Source organism: the organism of the source record quoted next, unplaced genomic scaffold (assembly GCF_019419815.1).
Source record: "Pyrus x bretschneideri cultivar Hongxiangsu unplaced genomic scaffold, Pyrus_bretschneideri_v1 Contig66, whole genome shotgun sequence".
Taxonomy (NCBI): Eukaryota; Viridiplantae; Streptophyta; class Magnoliopsida; order Rosales; family Rosaceae; genus Pyrus; species Pyrus x bretschneideri.
The window spans coordinates 1,482,485-1,494,678 of record NW_025999805.1 but is presented as its reverse complement, the minus strand read 5'-3'; the positions used below and the strand labels follow the sequence as shown (position 1 = coordinate 1,494,678).

At 36.2% G+C, this 12,194-nt stretch overlaps 1 protein-coding gene and 1 pseudogene across 2 annotated transcripts; one reads left to right on the top strand and one right to left on the bottom strand.

Annotated features, from left to right (window-relative positions):
- Positions 1 to 1,017: 1,017 nt before the first annotated feature.
- Positions 1,018 to 4,998, bottom strand: LOC103951367 (NADH dehydrogenase [ubiquinone] 1 alpha subcomplex assembly factor 2). 2 transcript variants are annotated; one of them, XR_007254110.1, is made up of 9 exons: positions 4,571 to 4,998; positions 3,680 to 3,736; positions 3,389 to 3,441; positions 3,077 to 3,128; positions 2,279 to 2,344; positions 2,138 to 2,197; positions 1,785 to 1,880; positions 1,657 to 1,701; positions 1,018 to 1,426 (listed from the first exon to the last, which is right to left on the bottom strand). XR_007254110.1 is itself a non-coding variant. In XM_009362723.3 (9 exons), the coding sequence occupies exons 1-9, from the start codon at positions 4,680 to 4,682 to the stop codon at positions 1,363 to 1,365; spliced, it is 552 nt and encodes a 183-aa protein (XP_009360998.2). In that variant the 5' UTR covers positions 4,683 to 4,993; the 3' UTR covers positions 1,018 to 1,362. The 2 variants fall into 2 exon arrangements, 1 of the variants encoding a protein (XP_009360998.2); XM_009362723.3 differs by having other exon boundaries at positions 1,838 to 1,880; positions 4,571 to 4,993.
- Positions 4,999 to 5,688: 690 nt separating this feature from the next.
- Positions 5,689 to 11,391, top strand: LOC103951453 (annotated as a pseudogene).
- Positions 11,392 to 12,194: the final 803 nt, after the last annotated feature.

Below are 12,194 nucleotides of genomic sequence, written 5' to 3'. Positions count from 1 at the left end.
TAGAAGACATTTAAAAATTATAATTTTTTTTTTCCTATAACTACCTCAGCCATTAACAAATTTTTTTTCCAATTACATATCGACACGTGACATTCGAAATCCAAGACGTAAAATTATTGAGATTCCTTATCGACAAGAAATTTGTAAAGTTACTCATATATTGACACGTGACACTTGAAATCCGAGACATAAAATTATTGAGATTCCATCTCGAAAAATTATTGACATTCCAGCTAAAAAAATTATTGAGGTAGTTTAATTTAAGTAACCATATTAATTCAATTAAAATAATAAATTATATTTGGCCTATGGCCCTTTGGCCCCCTCGGTTGGAGATGGCTTTTTGTCACAGGGTTATGTTTTTGGCCTCTCGGTTGGAGATGAAAAGAAATATGGTCCGACATTGTTCATTAAAATATTAATTTCTTTGAGGGCTATAAGGCTAAAAGGAGCCCTTTGGCCCTTCTTTAGTTGGAGATAGCCTTAGGGTTGCCAAGTAGGGAATTTGTGGTCATTTCGGGAGTTCTGATCTTTTGTTTTTGTGTTAGGTTGATTTTTGATGTTTTAGATGTTCCAAATGTGTACACTAGTTGAAAAGAACAAAGAGTCTTTCTCACACGAAGCTATTGACTCTTTTAACCTAATTGACGTAATAATCTTTTAACCCACTTGACGTAATAAAATGAGAAAGGAAAAGTGCATGAGGTAAATTAAGACGCAATAAAAGACATTTTCAATTTGTACTTTTGAATAACGTTTCGATTAAGTAGATGTAAGTTTAAATTTTACTAATAAACAACATTAGTAGTTTGCATAACATTAATTTTGTGACCAGATTTGTTATTTTAATATAGCCGGTCAGAACTAATTAGTGTTAGGCGGAGCATGTTATAGTCAAATGTTTCAAAGTGTTTCTATATACCGAGTGTTCATTTATATAACTGCAGGCACTTGGAATGATATGGCATACAACCTTAAATTTATTTCTCAGGACCTTGATCACACAACAAATGTACATAAATGTAACCAAAATTGCAAGTCATAGCGACCTCGATGTACATAAATGTAACAAAAATTTGGTGTACAACTCTGTATTCACTTGTCAAAAAATTAAAAATGAAGGATGTATTGTGCTTGTTCTTTCTTTTCTTTGGATCTCAGAGAGAAAGCAAAAATCAAATGCACTGCATTGTGCCACAAAAGAAGCTCCCTACAAGGCTACAACGATACGGAGCTTCGCCAATATTCTAACAACTCAGCTATACTCTGGCCCCGGCAGAACAAATCCGTGCATTATGCTTCGACACAAGGGTTAGTGTGGTCGGACCCTTAATTATGCATTACGGCATTATCAACTCGACTTCATGTTGGTGGCTGCCATGTCCCTGGCCTGAATGTTTGACCGGATCCTGTTGGCTCTGTAGACCTGGAAAAAAAAGTTCAACATGTAGTATCATCAATCCAGCACTCATTTTTAGGGAAAATGACATTCATTTTAATATATGTCGCTTTAAACTTGAAGATTTTGGGATTCTTTGTTTATAGATTTCAGAACAAGGGAATTCACAAATTCCAGTCATTATCATATTATTTATGATTTCAAGATGTAATTAGCGATGCTTGCGCAAACTTGCGGATGAGGAATATGGAACATACTCTGGAACTTCTTTTGCTTTCTTTGCCTCTTTCTCTTTGGAGTTCCTGTGACATATTAACACAACAATGTAAGCATAAAGACATGACATGGCCATAAAGAAATATGACATATGGGTGATAAAACAAACTTGAGCAGGATGGATAGCGGTGGTGGTGTTGTTACTCATGTTAGCAGACCTACCTCACTCCTTCTGTGGCAACAGATTCTTCCTGATTTACACCACCTTTGAGAAGAAACAAGGAAAACAAATTAATATGCCATATTCTACCTCGAAAATACAATAATTAAGGCAAAATTTTTAATGCTCCGCAGAATCAATTAGGAACGAGGACTCCACAATCTTAAAAGATAGCCTTTAAATAAAAGTCCTCTTTCTGCAAAACCTTTCTGTGAAAAAATCCATATAAACTGCCTAACTATATAAATTCTCATCCTAAACAACATGTATGTGAGATGGGTAGGATACAAAAGACAAGTTACCTTCAGAAGACCCAGGAAATTGCCGAATGAAACTTTTCAAATCTGAACCTCCGACTTTATCTATAAGCATAGCTCATAATAATGAATAATTGTATGAGCACAAGGGTACAGATATCATAAAGATTCCAGTAAGAAGCTGACCGGTGTTGATGATTTTGTGCGTACTGCATTCTCTTGCTTTCCTTTCCTCTTCTTCTTTCTTTAGAACTTTGAGAAATAAAAGGCATAAAAGTTAAATATATGTTTCTTAAAATCTCTGTATCAAACAGAAAACTGAAAGTAATGCAAATCCAACTTATAAGTATGTGACACCAATTTCCCACTGAAACTTTAAAGATGTCATGATAAGGAGACAAACTTGGTGCGGGAGTTGGAGGGAATTTTCAGAAAATTATCAACAATGGGATTCATTGAGTAAAATCCAGAAAGCACTTAAAATTGATTTCAATCAACTTATCAAAATTATACGGCGGATCCCAATTTGGATCTGCATAACCCTTTCAAAGATATGGAGAACAGTGCATTAAGAGTAATCTGTTGACTGAGATTAAAACAAAATAGTTACCAGCTAACTGGTTTAAAATTGACACATAAGAAATGAAAGTATGATAACTTCTTTTTTTCCACTGTTGCCAGCATTCAAGTATTTACCACTAAGAGGCCTATATTAAGGCTGGTGAGGCTAATCTTGCACTACTAGCCATTATCTTTGGATGTGTGGACGTCTCTCACTCTCATTCTCTATCTCTTCTCTTATCTCAGAAATTCATGACAAAGATTACCACCTTAATATGCAACTATTGCATCCCTCGATTCACTTATCGTACATTTTGATTAAAATTCCAACAGAAGATGATCTTGTAATAAAAGCTTCTTAGTAAACCTATAACTCAATGGTAGCAGAAGAAACCAGAAACTAATGGTAGAAATGACACATACGAGCAACATTCTGCCGGACACGTTCACGTCTTGCTTCCAATTCTGCCAGTTCCTGAAGTGTAGAAAAGATTATCAAACAGAAGAAACGAAACAACAATAACAAAATGTCTCTTAGACAAGAATTAGATAGAGGAAATGATATCAGGACCATCTAGGAAGATAAGATGGTGATTAAAAAGAAAATATTTCAGCTTTTTTACCAACAAAAATAAACAATAACATAAAAATATTCCACCTTTTCACCAACAAAATCCAAACAAATTTCTCTTCTTTATCACACCAAGGAATTAGAGTAACATGTGTCAAGATTACCTCCTGCGTTGGAGCCCTTTTCCGCTGCCCATTGAGCCAACATATCCACTCAACTAAAATGACCAAAGAGTAAACATAAAAAGGATAGAGGAAAAAATAAGGCCACAGCAACAATGCAGTCCAAATGACATTGTATATCAAAAGTGTATATATGGATAGGTAGCCATATTTCAACAGCCCAAAATAGAGTACCTTTTTGTTGATATGATAACTCAAAGAAAAATATTTCCGAAGCAGGTGAACCAAGGATTTGAAACTGAACAAAAGTTGTATTAGGTCCAAAGAAAGTACCTGGAATTGAGGTCGGATCGTCCTCGCCCTTGAATGCCACCCATCTTTCCTCTTTCACTAGTGTGTCAACGAGAATGGACAAAAAGAAAAAAGAGCATTAGGTGTACTAGTACAGCTTCATATTCTTCATGCTATACCACATTGTAATCGATTATCTCACCTTCAACAAACAACTCAATGCAAACTTTAGTATTTATTTTCATAGAGAAGAAACACTCAGCTCAACTAATGAGAACACATGCCTTAGAAACTAATGATTGGTTACCAGGAGATATTAGCTATGATGGCTTCCATTTCATGAATCAGACAGAATTAAGAATATTGTAGATTGAGTTGCATACTTGCAGTATCAATCCAAGCGGGAAAAGGCCTCTGCCAGCAACCAAAGTAATTGCACAAAAAATTAATTGACAACTGTTTCAATGAAAAACGACAATGCTCCAGGCGCAAACTGTAACACTGATCTTTTCGTCACTCTAACTTTGGCATACGGTGGAAATGAGGGAAAGGCTGCTATTAAATCTTTCCCTGGTCCAGCAAACTCACAACTCACAAGGGAAGGTGAACTCCACTTCTCTAACTACAGTTCCTAGAGTGAAAAAACCTTTATCTAATGTGTTTGTTTGAATCCAAAACAAAATATAGGAACAGTGCAATTACCAAATTAAGAAATGCAATCAGAAATCAAAACAGAGTTCGTTTCACACCTAAAAAAAGTCAATGCAATTCCTTTATCCCAGTGTAGCAAATTTTGAAGCACAATAATGACAGCCCAATTGGCAAATTCAAGAGATTCAATCACAAAAACTCAAACTGAACAAAACCCATGAGCCATAATGCAGCATAAACGAAAGCAAAAAACAGTAGTGAGGGAGGGAGAGAGAGACTTACTGATGCCATCGACCTCCTCTTTTCTGGCGAAGTAACGGTTGCCAGCTCTGTCCATTCCCACCATAGTCCGATTGGTAAAGAACCCAGCAACCTTCTGAAACAGCTTCGACATTTCTCTCCCCCCAATTCCAAATCATATTTCAAAAGGGATTCACTGAAACATTACCAGCATCGTGTTCGATGTCCAAGAATTGCAGTCCAATGTTTGGTTTGTGTTTCTACGGCAGTCGTCGTTTGCAGGAGAAAGTGCTACAGCATCATCCTGGAGTCAGTAATTAGTCCCTCCAAAGCCAGTACTCGTCAGCGGTCCATATAACACCGCATAGGCCTCCTTGTCGCGGTGGTTGCTCGTTGGTGTTTCGGGGTGCAGCTTGTACGGTTCAAAAATGTAAATTCATTTCTTTTACAGTCCTTGTAATTATTTGCAGTCCTATAATCTTAATGAGATTCACATTTTTACTCTTCTTATATTTTTAATTTATTTATTCGAGTAAATTTTAGCAATTGTCTATTAATTTTAACTTAATTTGAGTAATGACCTCTTAATTAAAAATTATTATTGGTCTCTCAACTCACCAAAACGTGCAGCTATGGTTCATCAACTACAAATTCATTATCATTAGTCCCTCAACTTTAATCTAACTGAAGAAATAATCCCTCAACTTTTACTCATTTGGAGCAATGGTCCCTCAAACATTAACCCAATTGTAGCAAAGGTTATTTTAACATAACTCATTTTGACAAAATTTTGATGAAGTTGACAAAAAAATCATAGCTCCACGTTTTGATTAGTTGAGAGACTCCAATTGTAGCAATGGTCCTTTCAACATAACTTATTTTGACAAAATTCTAACAAAGTTAACGAAAAGGACCATAACTACACATTTTGATAAGTTGAGGGACCATTGCTCTAATTTGATTAAAATTAAGGGACCATTGCTACAATTTACTTTATTTATTCTCATGTTTTTAACGAGATTTACATTTTTCCTCTACTTCACTTAAAAGTAAGAGATCTTAGGTACCGTTTGGTACGCATATGAGACGGAACGGAATGGGATGGGACGGGACAAAATGGAACGGAACGGAGATTCTGTGTTATGTTTGGTACGCGCAAGATGGAAAGGGATGATTGTTCGGTTCTGGGTTTGGTATGCATAGGACGGAACGGAACCGAAGGATTAAATGACTAGCTTACCCATGTTCCATCAGTTGTTTGGTATAATGTTTATGCGTGGGATAGGATAGGACTTTTTTTTTTTTTTTTTTTTTGAACTTGTTCATATTTGATCACATATATGTTTATTTATGACATATTTTTTACACTAGCACATGGTCGAAGATATGTTATGCCATGAATTCCGTCATTTTTATAACAATACCATGATTAGCCTTTGGAGGTTGCAGAAGAACCAAAACGAAAAATAATGGCACAGAATTTAGAGAGAGAAAGTGAATGACTAAAAATTGTATTCTTGAACAATGAATGAATTACAGAAAAAGAGAGGTGTTTGTTATTTATACAAGTATTCTTTGCTTCACTCATTAGCTACTAACCATCACAAATTTGCCAACCTCATTTTGTATCTTACCTATTTCATCGAACACTTTGTCTGCATTCAAAACCATCACAAACTTGCCAACCTCATACATGCTGACCCAACCATTTATCTCATTCAAATAAGCATCATTCATGACCACCTTGCCATTAGTATAACATGCAAAGAAACTATGGAAAAACCAATGCCACATGGCCTTCTGATTTTTAAACTTGTAAATCAAAGATCTCAATACCTCATGTCTACGTTTGGTGGTGTTTGTATTCGTTGATGGCTACTTGCAGAGGCAAAGAATCTGTAATTTGACGCTCTTGTGTTCTCCATAGCCCTTAATGTTGATGTTATCACTGGCGTCATGTAGTAACCATTGAAAAGGGCCTGAAGCTTTGGCTTCTTCATTACTGTGAGTTAAACCCAAACACTGCACACTTGTTAAAGCTGCTCAAAAATGGTTTGCTATTATTGGTGTAGGATGCCATTGAAGCATTCGAGTTCGACTGTGGCTTGACGGACAGAGCTACGATTTCTCGCAACAATGGTGATGACGAAACCAACGGCGGAACAAAATGGACTTTGACTAGCAATGGAATTCTTGGTTGTTTGCCATCTCCTTGAAATCTAGGATTCCAATACAAGAATCAGCATGCTAACTTGTAGGCATGAAAGTTAACAAATTCAGTTATCCGCACCAATATATAGATAACTAATAGATTAACATATATCACAAGTTTCACTGTTAGCTAGAAATGAGATTCTTCTATTATACGAAATGTGAGACAGCTGCAAGATTGTCATACCTAATTAATTAAAATCCAGAAAACTTTCAACTAAAATGCAAAACAATGAAAAAAAATGAGCACAAAAAAATTTGAATCATAAAACATTCATCGATTAAAGTCAAAAACTTAGATTCAACAAGCTATCAATCACATACCTAGGTCTGCAACACGACAGTAGTGGCTCCGTGCTACTGCGTGCTAGCTGGGTGTAGTCAGCATCTACGAGAGAGGATGAGGAGGAAGGCTACGAGAAGAGAGGCAGCGGCAGAGAATGATTAGGGTTTGTTTTATGATTTGGATGGTAAATATTAAAAAAGGTAAGGGGCATTTTTGTCCTAAAATGTTTTAATTTTGTGTTCCACAGATATAGAACGAGTAGTTCCAGGGGGTAAGGTGAAAGGAAAATTCAATCAAAACTCGTTCCGCTGTTTTTGACTCATCAAAAATGGAATGGAACGTCTCATCCCACTGCATTCTGTCCCGTCCCATATACCAAACGGTACCTTAGGTTCGATTGTTGTCAAAAACGAATTTGAATCACATTATTGCTAACTCATTGTAAGGACGAATCCACTCATCATTTAGTGTAGATAATATTGTTTGTTCGGAAAAAAGAAAAAAAAAAACTTCATTAGATAAAACTTCTCTTTTCCTACCTGTCCGATGTTTCAAACTCATTATCCTTTCCGATCTGGAAGAGGAAGTGTGCGTTGGTCTCGATGAGGGAGGTGGGAGTGGGTTGGACGATGGGTTGGGAAGGAGTCGGCATGGGACGATGATTGGAGATAGTGGGGGTGGTTGATAGAGGAGAAAGGTTAGAGGAGTGACCGGTGTGGTCGGCGTCGATGAATCAACCATAATGAAAAAGAAAGGTAGTGTTTGGCTATGCGTTTAAAGTAATAGCTGGTGTTTGGTTTGATAGCAAATATTGAGAAAAAAAAATTGAAAGACGTGTTAAAATACCAGTGGGCTGCATCAAAGGGTCAGCAAATTGGGTATTGATTGATCAGTAAAGTTTAAAAATTAAAAGATATAGAAGTTTTGTTCTTTTTTTTTTGTCAAAAAAAAAAGAACATAGAATTTAACGATTAGTTTATTACTTAAGATTTGATAAACATGTTTATTCCTATTGATGATACATCATTTACAAATTTTGTCTCTAAATTTAGTTTATCTAGCATTATCCTTTTCAACGACATTGAAGACTGGAAAACCCAGGCATGCAAGTGCATCTTGCAATGAGTAATGCTGGACTTATCACCTATTTATATTATTTGTAATATTGTTCTAATAAAGGTAGAGTCCGTCAATGAATGTCGGTCCCATTTCTATTAGAGATATAATACAATTAATGGAGAAATTTTTCAATGTGATGGGAACATGACTCAGTACACCAAGTGTCATAATACAAGTGGTTGGAAACTAAAAAAAAAAAAAAAAAAAAAAAAAAAAAAAAAAAAAACTTCAACCACTTGTATTATGACACTTGGTGTACTGGTCTGTTTTCTTGACACACTAAAAATCTCTCCAATTATAATACAAATAGGTGATGAGAGTAACATTTTTGTTGTACAAAACTATCCAAAAAAAAAAAAAACATATGCACATCTCCACCGGCAAATTGACTCCCGAGTCCACAAATCTCAGGAGTAAATTTCCACCAGCAAAGATCCGATTTTCAGAGGAAAAAAAAAAAAAAAGAGGTTTCAATTGTGATGCTTTCGTAAAGTTCAATTCAATCCAATAAGGCTTTTGCAGAGATTTGAATTTCTTCAATCTATGCAAAAGTAGAACCAGAACCCAATGGTTGTGGGACCTGGCTTCTCTGCCCTCCCAGTTCCCATGCACTCTCATTTCTTTCTATTTTGTGCGGTCATAATTAAGCCACGTCAACATTTTATATTGATTTTTTTTTATAGAAATAATAAGACTAAAAGCAATAGTGATATAAAATGTTGACGTAGTTTAACCGTGACCGCACAAATATGAAAGGATGAGAGTGTATGGGAACTGGGAGGGCAGAGAAGCCTGGTCCTTGGTTGTGTCCAATTCAATCGTGTGCGTCTCTGCAAAACGAGTATATATCAAATATAACTAAAAATTAACTCTTAATTTCAAAAAAGGAATTGTTATTAGTACTCCAAAAATTTCATTTTACACTTCAAACTTTGTATGTTTGGAAAGAAAAATACACTTGTGAAGAGTGTAGAATGAGATTTTTGGAATGCCAATAACACTTCCCTTTCAAAAATTCCATTTTTTTTTATAAAAACTTGCAAATATATTCAAAATTTCACTTAAATAGACATAAATGCCCTCAAATTTAACAATCAAATAAATTAAAGGTTTTTTAGCCACAGTCGCCTCAAGCTCCAGTCCAACTTCACCTTCGCTTCTACACTCCCCCATTTTAACCCTATCCCCTTCGACCCCCTCATCACCGACATTGAGCGTTGCTGCGGTTACCGCAAGTGGGAGCACTAAAATTTCAATCATGCCTTCAACGCATTCTTTCTTCCCACGACCCGAGTCTCTGCCCTCGTCGCCAATTCATGGACACATAACTCTTTCTAAATTGCATCAATTCTTTATAATCTTCGAACCCAATTGGAAAAGGAAAATTTTAAGAAATAATCACTAAAATTATCTCAGGGTGAGGAAATTTGGATTGGAAGGTGAAGGGTTTGGATTGTGAGAGGATAAGGGTTTAGGTAGGTTAGGGTTTTGATTTGGGCATGCCCGTTAGATTTACCCACCAAATGAAGAAGACGGCTTCTTCCTTTAACTTTTTTTTTATTTTTTATTTATAATTTTTATTTTTCTTACTAATATCATTTTTAGTTTTAAATATAAAAATAATTTTTAAAGTTACTTCACATATATGATTGTATTTGTGAGACCCACGTGGCACCACATCATCGCAATAACAAGGCAATTGGCAGATTTTTCACGAAGATACTAAAATGATCACGATTGATAAATTCAAAGAAAGACTAAAATGATTCACAATAGATAAATTCAAGGATACTACTATTGATTTTCATTGTTAAGTATCAGATTAAGGAGTTATGTCAATGTCATGAATCATTTTAGCTAAAAGACCTTTAATTTATTTAATTATTAAATTTAACAGTAATTATTTTTATTTAAGTAAAATTTTGAATATACCTGAAATTTTTTATAAAAATTGACATTTTTAAATTAAAAATTAACTTTTAGCTATATTTGATAAATACTACTGCAAAACCCCCAATTTCTAACACATTAGAAACCCTAAACCCCTTTTGCCCTAAATCTACCCAGTCACCCTAACCTATCCGTTCTCAATCTTCAGCAATCCACTGCGGTCTGCGTGAGCTCCGGTCCGAATTGATTCCATAAAAAATACCCAGAAAATCACCGAAGCCATGAAGCTCGTGGCGGCTGCCAGGGTTCCAAAGGCCCAGGAAGTAGTCATTAATGGCCGACCCTTTGCTGAGACGCTTGTGGAGGTCCTATACGACATCAATGAGCGGCTTCAGTGTGGATATCCCTCTCGCAAATGTTAGGCCTGTAAGGAAGTTGCCATTGTTGTGATCACCGCCGACCGAGGCCTCTGCGGCAGTTTCAACAACTCTGTGGTAAAAAGGCCGAGGCTCGAATCGCGGAACTGAAGAAATTTGGGTTCGATATCACTCTGATCAGTGTTGGAAAAAAGGGTAACTCGTATGTTTTGCGTAGGCCTGAGATTTGTGTCGATAGGTTTATTGAAAGTGGGTTATTTGCAGCAACAAAAGAGGCTCAGGTCATTGCCGATGACATTTTTTCGCTGTTCGTTGGCGAAGAAGTTGAGCTTGTAGTAGACTAAATTCGTTTTGTTGGTGAAATCTGAACTGATTATTCATACATTGCTTCCATTGTCGCCGAAGGGAGAGGTTGTTGATGTGAATGTGAATAGTGTTGACTGCAATGGAGGATGAGTTCTTTAGGCTGACAGCTAAGTAAGGCAAACTGAGTGTGGAGGGGAGAGTGTGAAGGTAAAGAGGGAAGGGCTTTCGCCGGTTATGGAATTTGAACAAGACCCTGTTCAGATTCTTGATGCCATGATCCCTCTACTTGAACAGTTAGATTTTGAGGGCATTGCAGGAATCAGCAGCAAGAATGAATGCTATGAGCAATGCCACGGGCAATGCCTTTGACTTGAAGATGTTTACAATTGGCAACGACATGCAAAGATTACAGGGGAGATATTGGAGATTGGTGCTGGAGCCGAAGCACTAAAGGAGTTTGAGTAATCTCAGGATCTTCCTCTCCTTGTTCTTTGTCCATATTTGTGCTATTGTTCATGATGAAAGTTTTGCGATTGAATTCATTAGGCAATTTTCTAGACGAAAGCCATCAGAACAGCTAGAGAGTTTCTTAATTGTAATGATCATCGGAGCTCTCGCATTGACAACGAGATTAATAACACGGAGAAATATATCTCATTCTTGTTCAGTCCTAACAGTATAGTGCAGTTTCTTCCATGCAATGACTCATTTTCTTTCTTGTTCAAATGATTGAGAGTGCATTGCTAGTTATTGAATTCACCCTACTCTCACTCAAACACAGAAAGTAAAACAATAGCAGATCCTGTTCTTTGCGATTTTGAATTGTTTTCAGGATTGGAGATTCAAATGTGAATCAGATATTTTCATCTTCTACTTCTCTGATTAAACTTGCACAATTGATTGTGTCCATAGATCAGATTATGTGGAGTTACAGATGATATCACCTAGATTCTTGAAATCTGGTTCTTTCGTAGATGTTTCGGTTTCTTTTGTTGTATGCAGTAATCGTAGTTAGAAAGACCGTTTCGAGACACTGATGGGGAAATTTGGATAGAACTTTGTCATGCCTGGGAAAGAACTCAATCAGGAACTTATCATTTGGACGGTAATTTCTCATTTCCTAGGAAAAAAACAAGACAAAGTTATGGTTCTTATTAGCTCAACACTGTTGATTGTGACTCCGCTGTATATTTTGTACTGAAGGAGTTGTCTTTTTTTGGGGAAATAATTTAATTCATATGCAAGAATCTACGACCTTGTCAAAAATCAAGATCTTCTCCTCCTAATAAAACACGCTTCCATTGATTAGGATATATCATAATAGTGATTAGCGAGTAATATAAACTTATAATCTCAGAACAAAGGTGCTAATCCTTTTCCTGGTGGAATCCGAACTCTTGCTCTCTGCCTGCATTTACATTATCCTGCTTTGCCGATTGAAAACTTCCAAATTCCAGCAGAAGAAGCGGCCATGAAT